Here is a 22,345-nt window from a genome sequence, read left to right on the forward strand (position 1 = left end):
CCATACTTGCTGTAAACCCCCGCAGCACTGAATGTCTATAGTTAGCAAGATCCACCGTCGCTACTCGTAGACAGTGTAGTCGGTCCGTGCCGGCACCGGTGGACGTTTAAGCCGCACCAACCATGTTTTCAAAAACGACCATGTACAGTATGCTCTGGCTGCGTTTGGTGGAAAGCTGGGCAGCTGCCCAGCTCCCTGCCATAAACGGATTCCTCACTTGGGTAGTAACTCCAGGAAGATACTACCCAACGTGCAGATGCAGGGAGCCAGTCAATTGTTTATACGACAGAACCTCCCTTCATGCAGGGCTGACCCAAGACAAATGACTTTCATGCAGAGCTGACCTAAGACCAACTGTTCTTTTGGGGGAAGACCCTTCTTGAGTAAAATAAGAGTAAAAGTAAAAGCGGCGTTGCATATTTAGCCGCAGGATCATCGCTTCCGATGGGCGGGACACAGTGCCAGTCTTTGGCGGGGAAGCAACAGTGTACGTGGTTATGCGACTTCAGCCCAGTTTGACCTGCCGATGGGCTGTTCAGTCGTGATCTGTATTGTGCACATGATAGAGCGAGCTTCACAATCTTCCCAAATGACAGCAAATACCGAGCCAATTGCTTGGTGTAGATCTTATGGTACCTGAACCTCATTCCAGGATATTTTGACTGATGAAAGCATTGTCACACAGCATGCACCCTCCCACATCATAAGCTGCAATATTCGTATAACTTTAACCACGGACAATGGGCTATCTTGCCAATTGCGAGACGTTCGTGTCTGGGCAGAATACTCTCTGTCAAGTCCACCCTTGGGCTTGCCCGACGCTACCAATTTTAATCCTGACGTTGCTCTTTTCGGTGCTGACATATTCCGCCTCGACACTACACTTTCGACATTTGTTGTCTGTCGGACATACCAGAAGTCCTCGGGTGATGCCAGTGGTTCCTTATTGGCTTCCCGGTCTCTATCATACCATACCAATACTCATAAACCCTACCGATTTTGTTTTCGGAACCATGTGCGTTAAGCTTCCACCACATCTTTGTTGATATATCTGTGGACTGATGAAAACAGAAAGCGATTCGGATGGGAAAGGCCATTTCAGCTTAAAGCCGGCCCAACCAACTTCACATTGACTGCCAATCCGTTTCACATTCAGGAGATCTTCAAGTCGAGGTTCCTGTCAGCGAAGTCGATTACAAGAATTTCTGCGAAGAACCTCTTGGATATCCCTTCCAAAATTCTCGCCTTCTACGATGCAGATGATTCGGGGATGGCCGCAGAGCCCAGAAAAGGTTCCAAAACAGCGCAAGAAGATAGGATCCTTTATCATCAAACCCACAGCGCTCAGAAGTTCCTCGCCGCCCCTTACCTCGGATCACTTGCCGAGCGGTACCTTAAATTTTTCAACGAGCATGTGGATCGGTTAGCGATAGGAGAAACCTGGGTGGAATATCCTGACCTGTACAAATTCCTGCAGATGACCGTCTCGCGAGCTAATATCGAGGCCATGATGGGATCCAAGATCTTTGAGGTCAATCCTGGTCTTATCGAGCACTTCTGGCTTGCCAAGCGGAATGCGCACCTGTATTTCCGCGGGTGGCCGCGGTGGCTGATACCCACAGCTTTCAGAGAACGGGATCGTGTAGTGGACGAAATCGAAAAATGGCACACATACGCATTCAAAAATGGCAACGTCACGGAATCCAGTCCCCGGGATCCGGACTGGGAACCCATATTCGGTAGCAGATACGCCAAGGCCCGGCTGCAGTACATGCTGAAGATGAAGTCGTTGACCGCACGCGTTCGAGCCTGCGAGGACTGGGGGCTGATGTTTGGGTACGACACTTTTCTTCCCAGTACTAGAAAGTCATGTCAACTGACAAATCCAGCGCCAATGGCAATACAGCACCGAGTGCATTTTGGTATATTTTCGAGGCTCTCAGAGATCCAAGCCTCTCAGATCGGCTATCTGCCGAGGCCGACACGTGTATATCCGCTAATGGGAAAATCAATATTGATAAACTAGGAACGCGACCGCTGTTGCAGTCCACATATGCGGAAGTCCTTCGGCTGCGCGTCTCGATCCTCGTGAGCCGCATGGTGGAGTTTGGAGACGTAACGTTCTCGGGATACACGATACGGCGAAACGAGTTTGTACTGATGCCTACCGATGGCGTACATTTCAGCGAGGAAGCATGGGCGCGAGCAGGCAGGCCCTCCAAGAAACCATTGCTGGAATTCGACGCCGAGAGGTTCCTGGTCGAGTCCGACATGGGGCCCGAATTCTCTACCGAGGGCTTGGCCGGCCTGTGGATTCCCTTTGGTGGAGGGGAGCGCATGTGTCCGGGACGCCACCTTGCGAAGCTGGAAATGATCTTAACCTACGCCTACCTGTTCTCAAAATACGACATAGAGCTAGGTTCTGTAGGTGCCAAAGACGTGCAGTGTGATATGAAGTTTGCACCCTTCGGTGCGTTGCCACCGAACCGCAAGGTCCCCTTCAGGATCAGGAGAAAGACGCAAGCATAATGAAAGCCAGTAGCCATTCAGTCTTACAACCAATTAACTACTTCAGATGCTGATAGCAGTCTGTTATGACATGCAGATAGGAAGTTCTACTTTGTAGCTAATCATTATTACTACTCACAAGACTTAAGTATTCTCTGAGTCATGAGTCTAACTTTGGTGGCTTGGAACGGGCACACAGTTTCGAAATAATATCTCTGCTACCTAACCTACTATCGCTACCATAGTTGAACTCAATTATCTGGTTTCCTTGGTGTCAGGACTACCCTCAAGTCCTGGCCCTCCTTAGGAGACATCAATCCAGGCACAGGTTTCGTCAGATCCGCCTCCAGCATCTGCTGGCCATCTTCCAGCTTCACGTCAAACCTATGTAATACCATAGCAGCGAAAATGAACACGGCACGTTTTGCGATATGACGTCCGGGACACATGGTGTTGCCGCCGCCGAAAGGGTGGAAACTATTGCCTTGGGCTAGGCGCGGCTTCTCGAGGAACCGTTGGTGCTGAAACTGGTCTACCGGCTGACCGAATATGCTTTCGTCCATGTGTAGCTGCCGATAAGGCACGATCAACCTGTTGCCCTTCCGCAGCCGTTTATTGCCTAGAACGGTGTCTGCTGTTATGAATCGCACCGACGCAGCGAATGACGCGAGCCGTAGCATTTCGTTCCACATGGCTTCTAGCTGCGGGACTGATGTGTGAAGGTAGTCGAAGTCGAAAGCACCGTCGGCGCGAAACACCGGAGCCGTCTCTTCCCGGACTATATCTACGAGCCCCGGCGTCTGCAGGAGGTAGGCTAGAAGCCAGAATGCGGCCTTGCGGCTGTTGGTATTGATGCTACAAATAAAAAGTCAGATTCAGTCACAAAGACTTCGTAGGCAATGGGTCTGAATTGTAGCTTACGCCCAATAAATCGTCATCGTGGCAATTGCCATATCGTCCGCACTCATGTCGAGGGCGCGCATCTCAGTTTCCATGGCTTTTACAAACCAAGCATCCTCGGCTCTCTGATCATGCGGAAGCTGTAAATACTGCTTCAGTCCCGACAGCAGGCGGTCTCGAGAAGCTTGCATCTTTCTGGCAAGAAATGTCGGGTACTGGTAGATGACCTGGTAGCTGAGTTCATCAAAGACCAAGAAAGCATCTGTCAAGGATGGATCAATCTCCGCGAGTCTGGGTCCAAAGTAAGCACTCTGGCCTCCCTTGACGAAGTAGTCGGAGCACCATTGCACCAACGGCAGAGTGATGGTTCCCGGTGTTGTCCTGGTAGCATAAGGACATGTCTCGACAAGCTTCTCCATCTGTAGATGCTTGTCGAAGAAGTCATAAAACCGAGTCTCCAGAAAGTTCAGATTCTCTCCTGGGAATAATTGATGTATGTGCATCTGTCGAAACAGGATACCTAGCGACTTCCCATGTGGATTAGGGAAGCCCTCCTTGTCCTTTGGAAGTGGTGTGAACATGGCCTCGACAGAGGGTTCCGAGTTTCCGAGGATCCGCATCATCGACTGCACGAAAATCTCGTAGGAAAGCGTCTCGGTATTTCTGTACACCTGTCCTACATCTTCGGCTTTGGTGATGACATATGTTGTCATGCCGGCAACTGTAAGTGCAAATGGCTCTCTTGTGTTACCCAAGTACTGCCTGGCTCAAATTAGTCTTCCTACATATCAACCAATTGCTTGCTTCACTTTCACCTTGACCTACCTGGCTCGAGTAATTAAGGTATTCGCGTCACCAAAAAATGAAATGAGATGACCTTTATCAAGGTCAGCCAAGCCATCATCCCAACTCGCCGAGCAGATAGGCAGTTACCTAGAACTAGTTTGCAGTCAGTGATTGTATCGAGGCTTGGCTATATCATACTATGCTTACGAGGTATTGAATATGGCAGCTCCCGGGGCTCATCATCCGCCGAGAATGCGGGTATGACGGTAAATCTGAACAACCGCCAAACGCTGAGGGCGATGGCGGATAGGATGACGGCTCCGGATAAAGCAGGATAATCATGGAAAATATTAGACCCCATCGCGAAGATGTTGTCGCGGCTCTCCTTGAGAAGGCCGGATATCGATTGCGGAAGCAGCATATTTTCTTGACAAGATATCCCGAAATCCCTAGAATCGGGTTACATTCATAGCAAGCAGTGCAGTTGAGAATCAGAACGCGTTCAAGGCAAACAAATGCAGCCAGGATTTTTCGCACAAAACCTCTTTTCAGGCCTGGCCTGCACACTGGACCCGTAATTTACACGGGAAAGTAACAAGTAAATGAACAGAGGCTCATGTAACTCAGGTCCCAAGAGCATACCGTTATCGCTTAGTTGCGTACAATGGTGGGATTTTGGTCACAGATGGGGCTGGGACATGCATAGTATGTATACAGTGCCAATGCAGTCACGACTTGTGTGCAGCGTAGCTGCATAAATCTGCACACACTACTGCATTGTCCTAAATGCCGTAGGGCCGAGTCTTACTACCTTTGGCTCTGGGGCTCGTCTACCTAAAGCAGCAGTCATCTACATTTCTAAGGGGTCCTCCTCTTAATATTACCTGCCTGACGCAAGGGACATACATGCTACATAGTGTGCGATAGCCACATTGGGGGCGAGTAACATCGTGACAAGTACCGAAGGATCGTACATCCACCAATCATGTAACTATACTTGTCTCCAATCGAACTTTGGTGCTTTCGAGTAGGTGTGGACAGTCGCACAAAGTCCCGATTTGGTTGTGCCGTACGGCTTTCGTGATATCATTTATGAATGCTTTCATAATCCTGTGCTGCTCATTACTCCACAAGTGACAACTAACAAGCCTTTGTGCTGGCAGCTAAGCCTTAGCTCCAACACCTTATGACTGGCCATCTGGACTGAGATTGTTAGAATGCATATATGCCCACAGAAACTTGGTCAGATCGTGGGAATGCGGGCACAGGTATTCCGTTGGGACCAGCTCTAGGAAATAACATCACTCATACCGCGAAAAGGACTGATTCCCAAAAGTTTGGACCATTTTCGATTACACTGGACTTCTTAATTTCACTTGATACGGAGATGGACTGGCTGATGGCCTCTTGGGAGGCCGCTAATCGCCTGTACTTCCTCGTTGTGCTCTTTTTCGTGGTGACAGCATTTTCATATGGAGGCGTACGTGCTTGATCCCTTGCAGTTCCGCGCTCTGGCATATAATAATTTTGCAACTACCAGAAATGGCTCCTCAACTACTGTGCCGAAAAATTCCAAAGATTTCGATATCTGGTTGCTGGCCCTCAGATCATCGACCAAGCATATGCTGCAGTTAGTTGACGTGTTGTATCCACCTCCAAGCTCTCCCCAATTCTGACACCATGTTAGAGCCCGAACCGACCTTTTAGAATTCTCACGCCCTCGAACAACCACTTGATGATCACGTCGAGCCAGCTTATCAAAGAAGTCTTAGATACTCCACCTCAATCTCTATCGCTTCATGCCGTAGCAAAAGAGGTCCGTTTATCAACATATCGCCATATCTGGCGCTCAATGATCAATGATCTGATGACCAACAAAAAAAGTAGTTACTGCAGCCCAAGTACACAATGCATGGCTTCGAATGGCAAGAGCAGCGAGGTGTTGAAGGCACTGGGTTTGTGCGAGCTTTGCGGAGCAGGCTTACTTCTCACCTACCCCAGTTTCAGCCTGAACTTGACCAAATAATCAAGAGCTGCCTCGATGAGGAACTAAGCAAACCGGATAAGAATGGTGGGCGTCATTATTACCCTTGGAAACTCGTTGAACACTTGCTTATTACCGCGTAATCAAGGCTTCGTGCCCGTCAAGCTATTTCCCATGGTTAAGCGCATTGTCACCAAGGTGAATTGTTTGGTCTTTTTTGGAAAGGATTTAAGTAAGTTGGAACATAGGATAGCACAATATATCGGATATCCGCTAAAGGTGTTGAACCGGAAGGTGAGAACACGGAATTTACCGCGGCTGCCCTTGAGTTTCCGCAGACGGTTGTATTCGTAGCCGAGTTGCTGCGAATTACTCCTGGATTTCTTCGCCCGTGAGTAAGCGTTGTAGCCATACTTCGAACCTAAAGACTGATGAAAGATACCAGCCTCGTGACATCCATTGTCACGCAGAGACACCGCGCAGCAAAAACACTCTTCCGCTACTTGGAGCCTGACGTCCGACGTCGTCTGGCCAACAGGGCCAAGTCGGATCAGACCGGGCACTCAGAGCCCACGGCGGTGAGTTAGAGTAGGGGGAGGCGACCATGTGAGAGTTCTTGACTACAGATTAAACTGATGCAGATATAGGTGGATTGTATGCAATGGCTCATTGACACATCGCCGCGGAAGAATCCATGGTCGGCGGCACGTATGATAGGAGAAATATTGGCCATCTGGTTCAGTTCCGTCCATCAGCTTGCAATCGTAAGTATCAATGACAAGTCCTAAAATCGTACACGAATGAATGGCTGACGATTGGCATGATTTGTTACGAAAGACCATAACATACGCGGTTGAGGATATTTGTCTACACGATGAATACGTCGAGCCGTTGAGGGATGAAATTCAGACAGCGATTGAGGATAGATCGAGTTCTCAGTTCGACGAAGCGCGACTTCCCATGCTGGATAGCTTCATGAAGGAGTCCATAAGATCTACAAATGCCGATGCCCGTGAGTTAAACCTCAACTTTCAGCGTCAACACTCACTCAGAAGTACCTGCCAGTTAGCTGTCGCCGAAAGGCCTTGAAAGATATCTATTTACAAGACGGATCGCGAATCGAAAAGGACGACTGGGTGTGCATCCCCCAGCGAGCGATGATGTATGATCCACATCGATACTCCAAGCCGCATGAGTTTGACGGGTACCGTTTTGCCAGGGCAAATGCCGCACTTCGTCAAGGTTTTACGTCAGCGGACATACCCGACAAAAGTCCTTCGACTCTCACGTCAGCAAGCCTTGATTGGCCGATTTGGGGCTTGGGAAACGCAACATGGTAAGTCCCCCGACTTATGACGAGAGGAGAAATTGAAGCTGATTTGTCGGTTGAAGTCCCGGGAGGTTTTATGCCTCATTAGTGCTCAAGCTGATTGCCATCAATGTTCTGCAGGAGTGGGAATGCAAGTTGCTGGACAAGACAGCACCTCGGTCCATGGTTTGGAGGTCCAGTGTGGTCCCCCGCAGTGATACAGTAGTCATTTTTCAAAAACGCAGTGATGCATCTAGGGTGGCAAGGCAGCTTCGTTGAAACGGGCATGCTGCACGAAATTGCTTTCGTCGCGGTTTCGTAAATGTGGAAGCGGAAATGGAGACAAGAATTATCAGGATTTGATGCCTTTGGACTTTTCTTTTTGCTTATGTGGGTGAGAATCAGATAGCTACTGTAGCATCAGAGAATGACATTAATGACGGCCAGCAAAGGGGGTTTCTGCAGCGGATTCATGTATGCATGTCACCGTAACTGTAGAGAGGAGGGTTACACTAACCTAGAATGACTACAGTAATATGGCCAACGAATGGTTGCAGCGACAGCATGTGGCCGCAGTGACGACTCGCTGCGGTATTCCAATGAATGAGCCCCCGAAAATGCATCGCCCATGCGGGGTCCTACCAATCGATGATTATATTTAGCAACACCATGCAAAAGTAACCAGTACAAAGGGGTATGGAAATTTCCGGACTATGTAATCGGTTGTGACTCTGGCCAATCCTTCCCAAGGATCAATTTAGCCAATCGAATCCTTCATGTGGGATCGCCGTGTGCATTTTAATGGAATTATGCAGTAAGGTCGTTGTGCCATTTCTGCAGCTGCACAGCCATTGGACTGGACCATGTACATGCGTACCGAGTTGGTGAAGATTGCATGCGCTTGCCTGCTGATGCGGTGCACACGAAATCTGCCACCTCGTCGGACTGTAAAAACGGTTACACAATGCCGTCCAGATGGATGGATATCATGCGAGGTTATGCTCCAGCTCTATGCCTTGTCAAACCAATACTTTTCAGGTGGATGACACGTGAGGCTTTACTCTATTTCCCTACTCTTCCAGCCGTTGAATCTCGGATCAACGTGCTGACTTTCCCACCAACTTTAGCTACCACGTCAGATCAGCCCTCCAGATTTCTACAGCGACCTGGATTGTGCAACACGCGCAGAGGGACAGCGCACACGAATCATTACAGCACCTCTTGAACATCGCCATCGGATATCATGTCTATACCACCAGGTACTGACCTTTGCTCCATACCGGCCGGTCCGGTGCCGGACGGCATGACGCCGAACTTCATCGACCCGCCTGATCTTTCGACCGCAACTCTAGTAGTGGGCGGTGTGCTAACAGCACTCTCTACGACTCTTGTGGTAGGAAGATTATGCAATGCTTGGGGCCACATGAAACTGGCCGACTGTCAGTTACAACCTAATCGCATGTTTGAGAAGACCACATGATACTAATAGACTAATAAAGATCTGACAATATTCGGCTTCATATTGAGCACGAGCTATACTGGCATTGTGATGGCCAGTAGGTGTGAAGGCCAACATACAGCCACTTGGTACTGATTTTTTGTAGTGCACAAATATAGTCGCCATGCGTGGGACCTGCCTGCTTGCTGGTATATCTCAGATTACAACTGGAAGGTAGGTTTTTGTCTGTGGTTGCTTTGCCAAAAAAGAAAACGCCAAATTGACCTATGGTAGCTACTCTTCTCACAGAATCTGCTTTTGGGACTGACACAGTTCATTACCAAAGCGGCCATATTCGTTTTATACCTGCAGCTCTTTGCCACCGGCAAGAAAACGCGCTACGCCATCACTGCGGGCATCATTTTCATGGGAATGCTCTACCTGCCTCACCCGATTCTAGTCGCCGTGTATATGACGCCTCACTCTGATGAAACCTGGGCAGACCTAGCCCTCGATGGTAGGCCTCAAAAGATCTCGCTATACGCGCCAGTCCACGGTGTGGGATCAATTGTGCTGGATACATATATTTTTATCATACCTATACTCGTTCTTCGCAAGCTCCACGTCGACAGAAAGAAGAAACTGCAGCTACTTGCCGTTTTCACGGTTGCCCTCTTGTGAGTCTGCTTAAAATGCTGAACGAAATCCTACTTCCAGCTTCTCCATGGCCCCCACTGCAAGTCACAATGCTAACGAAGCCTCCAGTGGTATTGTGTCTAGTGTAGCCTCTTGTGTGTGGAGATTCATCGTCCTATTTGGTTCCTCGGGAGATTTTACTTGGCAAGAGGGACAACTGTTCATATGGATGTAGGTGATCTCAATGGTGCTATCATGACTACCTTGCCAATATCTAACTCGATGGCAGTATGGTTGAACACAACGTGGCGCTCATTGTCGGAAGCATGCCTGGATTTGCCGGTCTCATCAAATCGAAATCCTCGACCTCCAGCCTCTATCGCACCTTTCGCTCCAAGCTCCCGGGCGGCAGTAGCTACGGTAGCAATGTCTCCAAACCCAGCCTGCCCGGGCAGTATTCAGGCTCCCACGGGAAACAAGGCGACAATCGCCGCGGTCGAGCTTACTACTATGAGATGGACGACTCGGTCCTCCAACCGGAGACCGAAGTCACTGCTGAATATGGATATAGCTCAGCTGGGGGACATCTACCGGAAGACGAGCGGGGAATTCTCAGGACTACAGACCTCGCTCAATCGTACGAGGGGCGTAAGTCACAGGCTAAATGATTTTGGACACATGTTACATGGTAACATGGATGTTCAACTGCGTTAATACGTATAGAATTTAATAAATTGTGTGTAATGATTCAAGGGTAAGTGTGAGGAAGCCGTCACTGATTGGCAGCTGCTAGAATGTTCATTGAACTTCCAGTATATACACGTTCAATGCAATAATTTGTGTAATCGACGTTTGCTAGTCATTCATCACACGTTGAACAGCATTGCAACTACATACGGTACTTAGTGAAGAGAGGTAGCCCATGCTTATCGCTCAGGGATACGTGGTGTAATGTCTGGTCAGTGATGCTTTGGTCATCGGAACCGAGGGGTTGGAGAAGACGAAAAACAAATTAATTGCATGGCGTTATCCTTTCTGTGTGACGTGACACGACTTACGCGATCCAGAACTTTGAAGACGAGCATCGGTCAACGCATGATTCTTTTGCGGCTGACCGGCACCAATACTGGAGCCAAGCTGCCAAGCTCAAGGTTACTTGTCGCCGCTTCTGGTCAACCCCTTAACTGCAGCGTTCCATGGGAAAAGAACATCTATTGTTTGTATCAAATTACATTGACTGTAGAACAGTTTGAGATTGTTACAATTACGGTAGACTGCGGGTTAGATATGCTGGTATTTCTTTGTACTAAGGCACGTTATAAAGCCTGATAATAGGGCGCGGCTCGGCCCAACTCTGCATGAGTGGGACTTGGACGTCCCTTCTACTACTTAGTGCAAGTGATAGTGCCGGGATGTGTTATAGCCGAATTTGGGGTCCTTTCTCATGCGGTTCATGTACATAGTACATAGAACAGACCACTTTCATCTCATTCTCATGCAAGTCGCAAGCTTATTTTGGGGTCGTAAAGAACCTCGCATCGTCATGCAAGGTCATGTTACATTATGACAGTAAGCAACTTGCTGGCCTGTACCGCACCGTGGCGCACATTCTACCATGCACACTGTCTATTATAGTGTCAGGCCTAGACTAGACAAGAAAAGAGCATGTGTAGTTGGGCGGGTAATCTGGCAAGGAAGGTATAATCGATTCGGAACTTAACCGCGCGGAAAAGCACCGTTGCTACCAAGTAAATATAACCCTCCATACCATACACTGCATATAATCTACTTAACTGTGTTGAATATTGCGGAGCATGTGACGAGATAGCGTTAAGTGGCATTGTATCGTACTGTATTGTGTTGTATTGTATTGCGTTGTCGCACCGAGCAAACTAAGCTCCAACAAATCTGACCGCCCCATGCTAGGCTGGTGCAAGGGAGAACGCACCGCCGCACCATGTGACCTAACCTCCCTCTCCCTCTCTGGGCTGGTGCACATCTACCAATTACGAAGCAAGGGTAAATGTAATAGAGGTAGACAATTTACATGAGGGACGTCGACGCTGCACACCCTGCCGAGTACCATTTTGCGCGATTACATTTCGGATATACCCGAGGACCCAATATCCTGCTTTTTGTAGCCTCGAGATAAATCAGCATTAGGGGAGCATCCGGTGATAGAGCGGCAACTGGCCAGCTAGTCTAGCTTTAGCTGATAGCTTGGCCCCGTAGCGTAGGGCGGCAACTACGGGTTAGCGGACGGCAACTAACTGATAGCTCCGCCCCTCTTTCCTCCGCCTCTAGGGTCGCTAAGTAGCTACTGCTGCTAGCTATTAACTGAACCGACAAACCAACACCAGCACTAGCAGTCGCACCCCTAGCAAGAACACATCCCTTGAATCGTAAAACTACGAGAGAGCTACACCGTCGTGCAAAGCCTCCTTGAACAAGAGACGAGGCTCGTTCTAGCAGAATAAAGACCGCGCAATACAGAGCACGATGCCAGCCAAGACAGTCTTGGTGACAGGCTGTTCAGCCGGGGGCATCGGTGCCGCCATCGCTACTGCATTGGCAACACACGGTCATTATGTCTTTGCAACAGCTCGAGACATATCCAAAATTCCAGAAACTCTATCCAGCTTATCCAATGTCGCGACTGTCGAACTGGATGTTTGCTCGCCATCATCGATCGACGAGGCCGTCAAGTTTGTTAGCGACCGCGGGCTCGATGTGCTTGTCAACAATGCCGGTGCCGGCTACGCAACGCCAATACTCGATGTTGATATCGAACGAGCACAGAAGCTGTACGATACCAATCTATGGGGGCCCCTTCGCACTATACAAGCCTTTTCCAAGCTGTTGATTGCCAGTCGCGGTCGTGTCGTTAATATAAGTACTTGTGGCGCCGTCGTGAACACTCCGTGGATAGGTATGCAATCCAATATCTAGCTCTCCGAAGCTATCATGGACACATAGATCTATCGCCGCACGGCTAACCATGGTCCACGACATAGGTATATACTCATCATCTAAAGCCGCCTTGACGAATCTATCCGAGACCCTACGCCTAGAGCTAGCACCTATGGGTGTCAGCGTTGCCGCAATCATGGTAGGCACTATTGACAGCCACTTCCACCAGAACGATCCTTTTCACTTACCACCGACATCATTGTACATTCCTATTGAAAAGAGCATCGCTGGCTGGGCAAGTGGTGAGCTGAAGCCCAAGGGCATTCCAGCTGACAAATTCGCCGAGACGTTGGTCCACGACATCGTCGGAACGAAGGCTGGTTTGATTTGGAAAGGGCCTAATGCTGGCAGCATCAAATTACTCTCGCACTTCGCTCCTCAATCCCTCGCGGTAAGTCCACAAATCATCGTCTCTTTTCGCGTAAAGTCGTGCAATCCCGATCAGAGCTGAACTCCTCTGTTCCTGCTAGGACGCTGCAATGAGCTATACGCAAGGCTTGAAAGAGCTCAAGGCTCATAACGATGGAAAGGGACAAACATAAAATACCTCAACGCTGCTTGATGATGTGATCAGCTGTTGTTGTTGTAAAATGCGTGGTATTCTTGTAACTTTATTGATATATCTAATGGCGGTCTGGTTTCATTGAACTCGGGGGGAAAAGAAACGTAAACAAAATTGAACATTTATAATTGGTAAAAAGTCCATACATGCACAACCTGTACTAGGTTATTGTAATTGTTATAGCACGGTTACGACATCCCTATATGCATCCAGCGCCTGCATGGAAACATTCGTCCTTGACGGGCAACAGAGCGCTTTTTCAATGGCACCAACACAACAAATTTACTTGCGCATCCATCAAGACATGAGCCTTGCAACCAACAACGATTCATAAGCACGAGCTCTATAGAATGCTGGACTGGGTCATATTTTTTTTCTTCTCAAGTCATGCCCACTAAGCTCCGGCGATGATTTTAATGCTGCCCAGCATAAAAAAGCAAAGATTAATGGCGTTCTTCAGCGGACAAGCAACATCAATCCATCCAATAATATGTTGTTGGGTCAGCCTCACTGCTCAATAGTTGTCACATGTCTCTGTCAGATGCTCTGGGGTGGAGGGATCTTTGAGATCTCGACTTACTTTGTCTGGTGCGGGCTGCGATGTGGGGACTCATCGCGAATCCTCCAGGATTCCAGCGTAGCATCGGCAATATTTCCCACATGCGCATAAAACTCTAAGTCCGCTGGATCTCGTCGCAGCCAGCCGATTTTCTGCACCATAAGCAATCCTTGCACCTCGTGTACCCGCCTCTGCACGGAATAGGGACCACATCCGACGCCACCCATGCTTCGAAGGATCATGTAGCTGACTATTGGTTTCAGCGCCGCGTGGCGAGCTGAATGCCAGCTACCCACGTGGGAATGTATTAATACAATCTATTTAGGACTTGAATCTGCAGGTGTCCTGTCCAAGATGAATGCAAGATAGATCCGGACTTGCTACACGATCTTTGGAAATGCCATCTCTCAACTCTGCCTCGTGGTGCAATCTTTTGGCCGTGATTGGCTACCTTGGCTCAGCAACAGTGGCTCTTTGTGCTCCTGCTTCCGGAAATACGAGTTGTGTGGGTTACACTATGTGATACGGACTCTCCCTCTACGTGCCTCAAGCTAATCCATCGTGAAACATAGTGCCAAAGTCTCACGGCCGCGCTATCGTCAAAAGTTGTCTATCCTGATAGCGCCGCCTACAATGCCTCTGTTTCCTCCTACTGGGCTCAAGGGGAGCAGTTGCTCTCTCCATCGTGTATCGTTTCTCCGCAGGCCGCACAGGACGTCTCTGCGGCCATCAAGATCCTCGTCGCCGGCTCCTGTAAGTTTGCTGTACGCGGCGGTGGTCACGGGTCCGTGACGGGTATCGCAAATATCGAGGACGGCGTCACGCTGGATCTCCGCGGCATAAACTTCACCACCATCAGTAATGATGGCACATCGGTAGCCGTCGGGGCGGGCCAATTGTTGGGGAATGCGTATTCGATCCTGTATAAACGAGGCCTCTACATTCCTACAGCACGAGCTGCTAGTATCGGTGCAGGTGGCTCGACCATAGGCGGTAAGTCCATGAAGCAGTTCCCTATCATGAACCAGAACTCAATCTTTTGACCAGGCGGGCTTGGATACTTGTACCCCAAAACAGGTTTCGCCGTCGACTCTGTGGTTGAGTTCGAAGTCGTGCTTGCCAACGGGACCATTGTCAGCGCAACAAAAAGCGTGAACAGTGACCTATGGCGCGCACTCAAAGGCGGTGGTAGCAACTTTGGAGTGGTCACGAAAATAGTCTACACCACCTATCCGCTCGGGGATGTGTGGGGTGGCGACGTTGTGTATCCTGTCTCGTCAATAGATGCCGAGTTGCGCGCATTCTATAATTTTGCGGCAAATCCGAGCTACGACGACAACGCCGCGGTAATGATGAACTTCCATTGGAGCCCTACGGATGGCAATATACTAGACAATCAGTATATCTACGCCAAGCCGGTTGTGGCGCCGCCTGCCTTTGCTGAGTTCTACACAATCCCGAACCAAATCTTTAACTCCACAGCCGTTACGAACATTCCAGCCTTGTCAGCAGCCCAGTCTGCGAGGAGTCCAGCGGGGCTACAGTGAGTGGCTCATAAGATATATCCATTCCCTCGTTTACAATCATGTCTAACAAGTTCATAGAGAAATCACATTTGCCGTGTCGTTCCGGAACAACGTCGACGTGCTAAAAGATGTATTCAATTTATACAATGCCAGCATAACTAAACTATCGGACGTTGAAGGGATCTCTCTCTCGTTGTCCTTCGAGCCTCTCATGCAATTGCTTGCTGCCAAGGCAAAGGCGACAGGAGGCAACGTTTTGGGCGTCGATCCGCCTGCGGAGGGTGTCGTCCTCACTCTGCTGTCCCTCACATTCACCGATGCTGATGATTACTCGACGTTGAGTAAATTTAGCCAGAAGTTGTTGAGCGATATCATCGCTGCAGCCAAGAAACGTGGCGCGTCCAACTCGTTCATAGACATGAATCATGCAGGCGCCTCACAGAAAGTGCTAGCTAGCTATGGTTCTGATAACTATGCTTTCCTTAAAGCGACAGCCAAGAAATACGATCCTTCAGCAGTGTTTCAGAAGTTGTTGCCAGGAGGTTTTAAGCTGTAAAAACACTTGGACTATCATTATCTGCGGAATTACGTTCATTCGACTCGGAGGAGGAGAGCCTGTATATACATAGGGGGTTTGGCATCAATTTGGAAGCCAATTCCAACATGTAACTTTCGTAATAAATTTTCTCATATCACTCAGTGGTAATACATATTAATTAACGCTCCTCCAGCGTGAGAACATAGTCATGTACTGTGAGCAAGGAGATCTTGTGAAGCTGAGTATCAGTAATAATGAGCGAAGGTGCCATTTCTCGGTGTTGTCTCAAGACTGGAAAAGGATCTCCAAAAATTTGTCGTGAGATCGGTTAAATCCATTTGGCCTACCCCACAAAGTTGTGGTTGCAGATCTTGCCCGGCATCTGTGCTAAGTATCCGTACGGAGTACGGATTACTCGCATGCCTAATCCAGGGTCGTTAGTGGAGAAATCCACTAATGCAGTGGAGCAGAATAACATCTTGGCAAAGCTGTTTGCGCAATAGGCGGGTCCACATATCCACATCGATCCTACCTACCCATGTACTCCCATATGCCCATTCAGTTCCGCGGCTGGGCAATGTAACCCAGGCGGCCCCCGGGCTTGCTCAAAAGCCCTATCGCAAAATGTTAGCAGTCCACCGTCCTCCACCGAAATCATCCTCGTTCTTTCCTGGGAACTGTTTGTGAGTTTCGTGGTTCCGCATGTAGGGCGGTCATTCTTCCGGCATGCCCGAAGTCAGAGAACATATCCCTGCCTCCCCCGATGCCGCCGAGCCCGATGTTATCGTGGTGGGTGGCGGCCTGGCCGGGGTGTGCGCCGCCATCACGGCCGCCGAGCGCGGTGCATCGGTCGTCGTTCTCGACGGCGCCCACGGGGGCGGGTCGAGCGCCATCTCGGGCGGCGTCATCTATGCCGGCGGTGGGACGCGGCAGCAGCAAGAGGCGGGCTACGGCGGCGACACGCCTGAGAACATGTTTCGCTACCTCCGGGAAGAGATCGGGACCGGGGTCGTCGGCGAGCCGACGCTGCGGAGGTTCTGCGACGAGAGCGTCGCGCGCATGGAGTGGTTGCAGAGCCACGGCGTCAGCTTTGGCGGCTCCTTGTGTCCCTTTCGCACGAGCTATCCCACGGATCGATACTCGCTCTACTTCTCCGGCAACGAGAAGGCGTATCCTTTTGCCACGGTCGCTCAACCCGCCCCTAGAGGACATCGGGTTGTGGGAGATGGGGCTGGCGGAATGAACATGACCGGTAATGTTCTGTGGGAGACCATGTTCAATTCGGCCGTGCAGATAGGTGTCAAGTTCAAGTTCGCCAGCAAGGTTGAGCAACTGCTCTTGGGCGATAGCACTGGCACCGTGCATGGTGTCCGCTATCTTTCGCTCGATGAATCATCCGGAGAATTCGCAAAGCACAGAGCATTGAAGGCAAGTGGCTCAAAATACCATCAGTTGTCGATACAATCCCTCGCCAGTTGGTATGACAAACGTGCAGACACTTTGTGGAGGCGCAATGCCAAAGAAAAGTCGTTGAAAGCAAGTGCCGTTATATTATCAGCAGGTGGCTTCGGCATGAACGAGATCATGATGAAAGAGTTTATTCCGTGGTCCAGCAGGGTGTCCCCCTTGGGAACATCAGGCGACGACGGAAGCGGTATCAAGCTGGGCCAGTCGGTGGGTGGAGCCGTCTCGCACATGCACCGTATGTCGGCATGGAGATTGATGTACCCTCCTGAAGCCCTTGTCGAAGGCATCGTGGTCTCGGCAAAGGGTGAGCGTATCGCGGCCGAGGACCTCTACGGCGCTTCATTTAGCGATGTCATGATCGAGAAGGCCAATGGCTGCGGCTATCTCATCCTGGACTCGAGGCAGTGGAAAGGCGTTAATGACCAGATCGTAGAGCAGACTCAGATGCCGTGGCGCGCTTTCATCAGATACCTGGTATACTGGGCTCACAAAAGGGCTGGTTCGCTCGGGGGTCTGGCTCGAAAGCTCGGTGTCGATCCTACCACGATGGAGTCAACAGTGACTGCATACAACGATGCGATAATCGACGGGAAGCCAGATCCTGTCAACAAATTGGGGTGGAGGTCCGTCATAAATGAGGGGCCGTTTTACGGAATCGACATTTCACTCAGGCGGAGTGGCATGCTAGTGGTTCCCGCGCTTCCTTTAGGAGGCCTCAAAGTCGAAGAAGAAACCGGACTTGTGCTAAATAAGAACGGTGAAGTCATTCACGGTTTATACGCCGCCGGCAAGAATGCTGTGGGGGTTTGTTCAAATAACTACGTCTCAGGTCTTGCTCTAGCGGACTGCGTTTTCTCGGGAAAACGAGCTGGGGGGCACGTTATAATCCAACATAAAGTTACTAATGAATAATTATGGCGATAAAAATTGATTATCAAAGAGACTTTAAGACTTATAACTACGGAACCTTCCTAAAAAGATCTCGAACCAAGAACGGAACGCAATCAAAGGCTTATACTTATACTTGAACCTTCTCAGCTACTCCAGCAATTGCGTACAATCCATCCTTGAACATGTCCTCAATCGGCACGGTCGCCATCGTTGTGGCGCGACGTCTCGAGAATTTACCACTCTACAAAAACATCGTGCGTGTCGATAAATTCCTTGTCACTCTGCTCAGGCGTACTAGATCCAGCACAGGCATCCAACCCAGAGAATTTACTGTCTGACACCTGGAGTTCCGGTGATAAGATAGCCATATCTGTTAGTATGAGCGCTCTTTTAGTGACTTCCTTCTGTCACTGGCAGAGTATCGCTGATGAAGACATTTGCTTTGTTAAAAAAAAAGTGTTCGAACTGCGGTTTGATCCAGGTAGCCAGCCACGTCTTTTACTCTGAGATCTGCCGTGTACCAGGGCCTTGCCTCAAAGCTCTTTATTTTTTTTTCTTTTCAAAAGGCGGTTATCAGCTGCGTTACAAGGCGCCTTGGACTCACAAAGGAGATCGGTTTTGGGTTCTCAACCGCTAGTTGAGTCTATTGCAATGCTGGTGACGTGCTATTGCTACAGATAGTTCACAGCCGTCTGCATTCTGAGCTGATGTGCTCTTCAGTTGAATTTAATAAAGAAATGCAGTCCTATTACAGTCAAACAAATGTGTCATCACCAAGAACTAAGTCAAGGCAACGGCTTAATATTTTAGAGATGATCAGTAAAGCTTTCTGCCCCGAGCCATTGTGATTGATAAGATATACAAATATGAGGATAACTCTTTTATTTGTCGGTTTCAATACTAACTTGAAAAACTGTCATCGTACATACGATAGAGACAATGCAGCCAATGATTGAGAATTCGGATCCCTTCCCGTATATGTATCAAGTCATCTGCCTCAGGCCAGCACAACATCTTCTGCCTCGATATCTCGATCATTGCCTCATAGGATTCGATGAGTAACAGGATCTGCAGCTTCGACGATCTCGCCTCGCCTTCCTCTGGATGGCGCTTGAGGAACAATGCACCGACAAGCTCGTCTGTGAAGAGATCCAAGCACATCTGAAGGCTTGCATATGTACTCCAATCATCGTTCTGCGACATCCCTATTTTGACCGTAAGTGTATGCGTCTCATCGTTGTTCATTTTGTGCACCGGCGCGTTGCCGTACAGGCCTTCGCATACATCACTTTCCACAGCGGTGACTGATGATGCGGCAATAGATGGTGCTCTCGCATTTCTTCCGTCGTCAGAGTCGACTAAAATCCGTGGTCTTTGCGTAGTTGGCGATGTGGTTGGCCCGCTGTTCTGAGTATGGTTATTTCCGGCCTTCGACTGCTCTGGTCCGGAACAGCCCGGCTCAGGAGTTCGCATATCAGGCAGCAGTGCTCTATATGATTCAGCCAGGCGCAAAGCTCTATCATATGTCACTTTCGGCGCCCCTGCGGTGTAGGGGTCACCTCCAGGTGCGGTAAGGGAGCCTCTTTCATCTTGGGGAACCACTTGGCAGGGGAAATTTGATATCTTTTGATGCTCAGTAGTTTGCGGTTTATGTTGAAGAACAGATCTTAAGTCTTTTGGGGGCGAACATGCTGAACTGGAGTCCCTCAAGTTTTGATATGATGGCTTTCTGGTCAGTCCTAGTCTTTGAGATATGCCATGAGTATGAAGTGAGTTTGGAAGTTCCCGGCAAAAGCTGGACTTTCTGTTGATGATGAGCGTACTGAGATCGTAGGAAACGATGTTCTGACCCAGATAGACGTACGGGCCTCGCTTCTGTATTTTCTTACGAGGAGCAGCACTAGTTGATATTGCGGGCCCGAAGGATACTAAACAGTGCTCTTTGGGACCCGAAACATATTTTGTAGGACCATTCATGTCGCTCGATCTGTAGCGAAAGTTGCTTTGAGCCGATGGGGATGTCAGCATAGAAGAGGACGAGTAGAGTTTTACGGGGATAGGTCCCTAGATATTCGTGGATGTCGTTGGACTTTTATTTCCTTCAGGCCAACGAACCCTTATTCTGATTGGTTGAATCGCCAATGCCTGATTACTTTGTCATTCAAATTCAAGGTATGGGCGTGTCAGGCCATAAGCACTACCAGCACCCAATTGATAGCATCGGAGTTTCTCCAACGGAGAAACGGCGGTGTTCTCCTTCAACATAAACCAATTATATGTCTCTGTGGGTGCATGATTACTGCATTGTTTATATCATATGAACTCGGAATAAGATTAAGGATGCATGAGAGCCTCCGGCGTCGTTGGGCTTCGTGTCGGGGGTGGTGAGAAAGATAATACGGTCTGCTAAGTCAGCTGATGAGACCATTCATTCAAATGCACTGCATCGAAAGATCTCCAGGTGATTTCAAGCAATTACAAATTTAGATTATCTACGTTATATGCTAGATTTGCCTATAGCTGATGCCAAGATCACCCACAAGCTTATGCTCAGCATCTACCCACTTTACTGCTGACAGTCAGGCTTAGTTGTTGAAGTCGGCTATTGTTGCGAGAGTTACACAAAACAATCTCGCGAAGACAAAACGACAAAACGTTCAAAGAAACAGCCTATAAGTATCGATCATGTTGAGTCGCAATATTCCAACTTCCTCTACCAACACTAAAACAATAACATATTAGCAACACCTACTAGTAGCGTTATCCGGCCAGCTCAGAACCTCTCACTTCCAACACTTGACCAAAATCGTCAAAAATGCTTTTCTCTTCTTTGATTCGATTTGCGATCTCTTCCTCGATGCTCACAGTTAGCCTTGCTGCTGTCCTACCTGAAAAGGGGCTCATAGTGGAGCGAGGTCACGACTCCGAGAACGGCACCCTGGATCTCGGTACCCGGGCCTGCCAGTATGGCTGCGCACCGCACACACCCACTCCGGACGGCAGTTGCGGACCTACTAGCGCAGGATACTATACCTGCCGAGCGGGTGACTGCTGCTCCAAATGGGGTTGGTGGTGAGTGGTTTCTGCCCGCGAGCATAAACTGCAAATGGATAGCTGATAAATGTGACTATAGTGGCGCTACAGACGCCCATTGTGGAGCCGGCTGTAACATCGAGTTCGGAACCTGTGGCAGCTCATCTCCGGCACCCCCTCCTCTTCCTCCCTCACCGCAACCGCCTGCCGGCAAGATTAGCCCGAATGGTAGTTGCGGTCCTGGGAGTACGGGTCAATATAGCTGTCCTGCAGGTAATTGCTGCTCCTCTTGGGGATGGTGGTAAGTCCTCTAAATTCAAAGTGACGACCAATCTGAGGCTTAATTGTTTGATACTAGTGGTGCCACGCCAACGCATTGTACAAATTGCCAGAAGGGCTTCGGTCAATGCTAGATAAGCCTTGCCGTAATTCAGAAAGAAAGTTGTTGGGTGGGGATCTATCATATGATTGCTAGGTTGTTAGGTGATAGGTTGTTTATGCACTGAATGTTGAAAAGGGGCTTCCTTGCTTTCTCTGAAAGTTTCTGTATCTTTCTCTCGACAATTCTGGTGATCAAATTTAGCAGAATGGAAACGGCGTTGCAATTCTGAAGAAGATACATGCCTTGCCACTGATGAACTCTGTGTCTTTTGACTCGCATTATCAAGTGTATATTCCCTACCAACCTCTTTGCCTATGGCCAATAAGCAACCATATTTTCTAATTATATCAACTCTTTTGGTAGGAGTCAAAGTTTGTTCTTAGTTGGACTTGTTCCAACAACAACGCAAAACACAGCTGGTCTAGATTCTCTACCTTGTAATGAAATATCTCGGCAAACTACTCACATTTAGTAGTCATTTCCACAAGACACTGGGCAATCGTTTAGATCTTTGGCACCGATTCAGTTGTTTGTAGCACACTGAGATTTTGACAATGGAGCTTCCGGATAAAACCATATATTCCAAGGATACCATGATTAGATCAAAATTATCAATGACTATGCAACGAAAGAAGACATTACAACTGTCAGAGCTTATCCGGTATCGGATTGCAATAGTGTATATAAGGGCTGGAATCCTCCGTATGTGGTAGAGAGTAGGGCTCAGCGCGTCAATACTAACACCCTAGCACTCCCTTGCAACACCAGTCTGACAAAAACATGACTACCTCAGTGAAAATAAACATAGTTAAGCTTAAGGTACAAGGCTTGGAATACATCCACGTCAATTGAGGTC

At 49.0% G+C, this 22,345-nt stretch overlaps 9 protein-coding genes across 9 annotated transcripts; 7 read left to right on the forward strand and 2 right to left on the reverse strand.

Moving 5' to 3' along the window:
* Positions 1 to 929: 929 nt before the first annotated feature.
* BKA67DRAFT_659948 (cytochrome P450) lies at positions 930 to 2,529 on the forward strand (the record flags this gene model as incomplete). The annotated part of the gene is made up of 3 exons (XM_046107538.1): positions 930 to 1,015; positions 1,072 to 1,830; positions 1,890 to 2,529. 3 exons carry the CDS (start codon positions 930 to 932, stop codon positions 2,527 to 2,529), a joined length of 1,485 nt encoding a protein of 494 aa, XP_045957598.1.
* A 230-nt stretch (positions 2,530 to 2,759) lies between these two features.
* On the reverse strand, positions 2,760 to 4,615 carry BKA67DRAFT_659949 (putative cytochrome P450 oxidoreductase; the record flags this gene model as incomplete). The annotated part of the gene is made up of 5 exons (XM_046107539.1): positions 2,760 to 3,363; positions 3,430 to 4,170; positions 4,234 to 4,285; positions 4,342 to 4,347; positions 4,402 to 4,615. The coding sequence occupies 5 exons, from the start codon at positions 4,613 to 4,615 to the stop codon at positions 2,760 to 2,762; spliced, it is 1,617 nt and encodes a 538-aa protein (XP_045957599.1).
* A 717-nt stretch (positions 4,616 to 5,332) lies between these two features.
* Positions 5,333 to 7,938, forward strand: BKA67DRAFT_569184 (cytochrome P450). The gene is made up of 11 exons (XM_046103091.1): positions 5,333 to 5,674; positions 5,735 to 5,824; positions 5,882 to 6,010; positions 6,082 to 6,265; positions 6,327 to 6,410; positions 6,473 to 6,569; positions 6,624 to 6,756; positions 6,826 to 6,942; positions 7,016 to 7,190; positions 7,244 to 7,514; positions 7,571 to 7,938. Exons 1-11 carry the CDS (start codon positions 5,420 to 5,422, stop codon positions 7,764 to 7,766), a joined length of 1,731 nt encoding a protein of 576 aa, XP_045957600.1. The 5' UTR covers positions 5,333 to 5,419; the 3' UTR covers positions 7,767 to 7,938.
* A 367-nt stretch (positions 7,939 to 8,305) lies between these two features.
* On the forward strand, positions 8,306 to 10,657 carry BKA67DRAFT_569192 (uncharacterized protein). Its single transcript, XM_046103092.1, has 6 exons — positions 8,306 to 8,926; positions 8,987 to 9,043; positions 9,092 to 9,159; positions 9,220 to 9,602; positions 9,691 to 9,792; positions 9,851 to 10,657. The coding sequence occupies exons 1-6, from the start codon at positions 8,731 to 8,733 to the stop codon at positions 10,227 to 10,229; spliced, it is 1,185 nt and encodes a 394-aa protein (XP_045957601.1). The 5' UTR covers positions 8,306 to 8,730; the 3' UTR covers positions 10,230 to 10,657.
* Positions 10,658 to 11,580: 923 nt separating this feature from the next.
* On the forward strand, positions 11,581 to 13,231 carry BKA67DRAFT_569196 (oxidoreductase). Its single transcript, XM_046103093.1, has 3 exons — positions 11,581 to 12,490; positions 12,576 to 12,922; positions 13,002 to 13,231. Exons 1-3 carry the CDS (start codon positions 12,061 to 12,063, stop codon positions 13,071 to 13,073), a joined length of 849 nt encoding a protein of 282 aa, XP_045957602.1. The 5' UTR covers positions 11,581 to 12,060; the 3' UTR covers positions 13,074 to 13,231.
* Positions 13,232 to 13,737: 506 nt separating this feature from the next.
* BKA67DRAFT_569200 (uncharacterized protein) lies at positions 13,738 to 15,994 on the forward strand. The gene is made up of 4 exons (XM_046103094.1): positions 13,738 to 14,157; positions 14,225 to 14,645; positions 14,700 to 15,195; positions 15,257 to 15,994. The coding sequence occupies exons 1-4, from the start codon at positions 14,011 to 14,013 to the stop codon at positions 15,732 to 15,734; spliced, it is 1,542 nt and encodes a 513-aa protein (XP_045957603.1). The 5' UTR covers positions 13,738 to 14,010; the 3' UTR covers positions 15,735 to 15,994.
* A 448-nt stretch (positions 15,995 to 16,442) lies between these two features.
* BKA67DRAFT_537011 (flavoprotein) lies at positions 16,443 to 18,095 on the forward strand (the record flags this gene model as incomplete). The annotated part of the gene is made up of 1 exon (XM_046100245.1): positions 16,443 to 18,095. The coding sequence occupies one exon, from the start codon at positions 16,443 to 16,445 to the stop codon at positions 18,093 to 18,095; it is 1,653 nt and encodes a 550-aa protein (XP_045957604.1).
* Positions 18,096 to 18,974: 879 nt separating this feature from the next.
* On the reverse strand, positions 18,975 to 20,051 carry BKA67DRAFT_537012 (uncharacterized protein; the record flags this gene model as incomplete). The annotated part of the gene is made up of 1 exon (XM_046100246.1): positions 18,975 to 20,051. One exon carries the CDS (start codon positions 20,049 to 20,051, stop codon positions 18,975 to 18,977), a length of 1,077 nt encoding a protein of 358 aa, XP_045957605.1.
* Positions 20,052 to 20,648: 597 nt separating this feature from the next.
* Positions 20,649 to 21,544, forward strand: BKA67DRAFT_314060 (uncharacterized protein). Its single transcript, XM_046096166.1, has 4 exons — positions 20,649 to 20,761; positions 20,817 to 21,146; positions 21,208 to 21,408; positions 21,466 to 21,544. The coding sequence occupies exons 2-4, from the start codon at positions 20,890 to 20,892 to the stop codon at positions 21,518 to 21,520; spliced, it is 513 nt and encodes a 170-aa protein (XP_045957606.1). The 5' UTR covers positions 20,649 to 20,761; positions 20,817 to 20,889; the 3' UTR covers positions 21,521 to 21,544.
* Positions 21,545 to 22,345: the final 801 nt, after the last annotated feature.

The sequence above is a fragment of the Truncatella angustata genome, assembly GCF_020726525.1.
Source record: "Truncatella angustata strain MPI-SDFR-AT-0073 chromosome Unknown BKA67scaffold_5, whole genome shotgun sequence".
In the NCBI taxonomy this organism is placed as follows: domain Eukaryota; kingdom Fungi; phylum Ascomycota; class Sordariomycetes; order Amphisphaeriales; family Sporocadaceae; genus Truncatella; species Truncatella angustata.

Coding starts and splice junctions, on each gene's coding strand:
- BKA67DRAFT_569184 (XM_046103091.1), top strand. CDS start 5,420: ATGCCCACAGAAACTTGGTCAGATCGTGGGAATGCGGGCACAGGTATT. Junction 6,011..6,081: donor TTCATGCCGTAGCAAAAGAG/GTCCGTTTATCA, acceptor CAAAAAAAGTAG/TTACTGCAGCCCAAGTACAC. Junction 7,515..7,570: donor GGCTTGGGAAACGCAACATG/GTAAGTCCCCCG, acceptor TGTCGGTTGAAG/TCCCGGGAGGTTTTATGCCT.
- BKA67DRAFT_569192 (XM_046103092.1), top strand. CDS start 8,731: ATGTCTATACCACCAGGTACTGACCTTTGCTCCATACCGGCCGGTCCG. Junction 9,160..9,219: donor TCTCAGATTACAACTGGAAG/GTAGGTTTTTGT, acceptor GACCTATGGTAG/CTACTCTTCTCACAGAATCT. Junction 9,793..9,850: donor GGACAACTGTTCATATGGAT/GTAGGTGATCTC, acceptor ACTCGATGGCAG/TATGGTTGAACACAACGTGG.
- BKA67DRAFT_569196 (XM_046103093.1), top strand. CDS start 12,061: ATGCCAGCCAAGACAGTCTTGGTGACAGGCTGTTCAGCCGGGGGCATC. Junction 12,491..12,575: donor CGTGAACACTCCGTGGATAG/GTATGCAATCCA, acceptor TCCACGACATAG/GTATATACTCATCATCTAAA. Junction 12,923..13,001: donor TCGCTCCTCAATCCCTCGCG/GTAAGTCCACAA, acceptor TGTTCCTGCTAG/GACGCTGCAATGAGCTATAC.
- BKA67DRAFT_569200 (XM_046103094.1), top strand. CDS start 14,011: ATGCAAGATAGATCCGGACTTGCTACACGATCTTTGGAAATGCCATCT. Junction 14,646..14,699: donor AGGTGGCTCGACCATAGGCG/GTAAGTCCATGA, acceptor TCTTTTGACCAG/GCGGGCTTGGATACTTGTAC. Junction 15,196..15,256: donor AGGAGTCCAGCGGGGCTACA/GTGAGTGGCTCA, acceptor ACAAGTTCATAG/AGAAATCACATTTGCCGTGT.
- BKA67DRAFT_314060 (XM_046096166.1), top strand. CDS start 20,890: ATGCTTTTCTCTTCTTTGATTCGATTTGCGATCTCTTCCTCGATGCTC. Junction 21,147..21,207: donor TGCTCCAAATGGGGTTGGTG/GTGAGTGGTTTC, acceptor ATGTGACTATAG/TGGCGCTACAGACGCCCATT. Junction 21,409..21,465: donor TGCTCCTCTTGGGGATGGTG/GTAAGTCCTCTA, acceptor GTTTGATACTAG/TGGTGCCACGCCAACGCATT.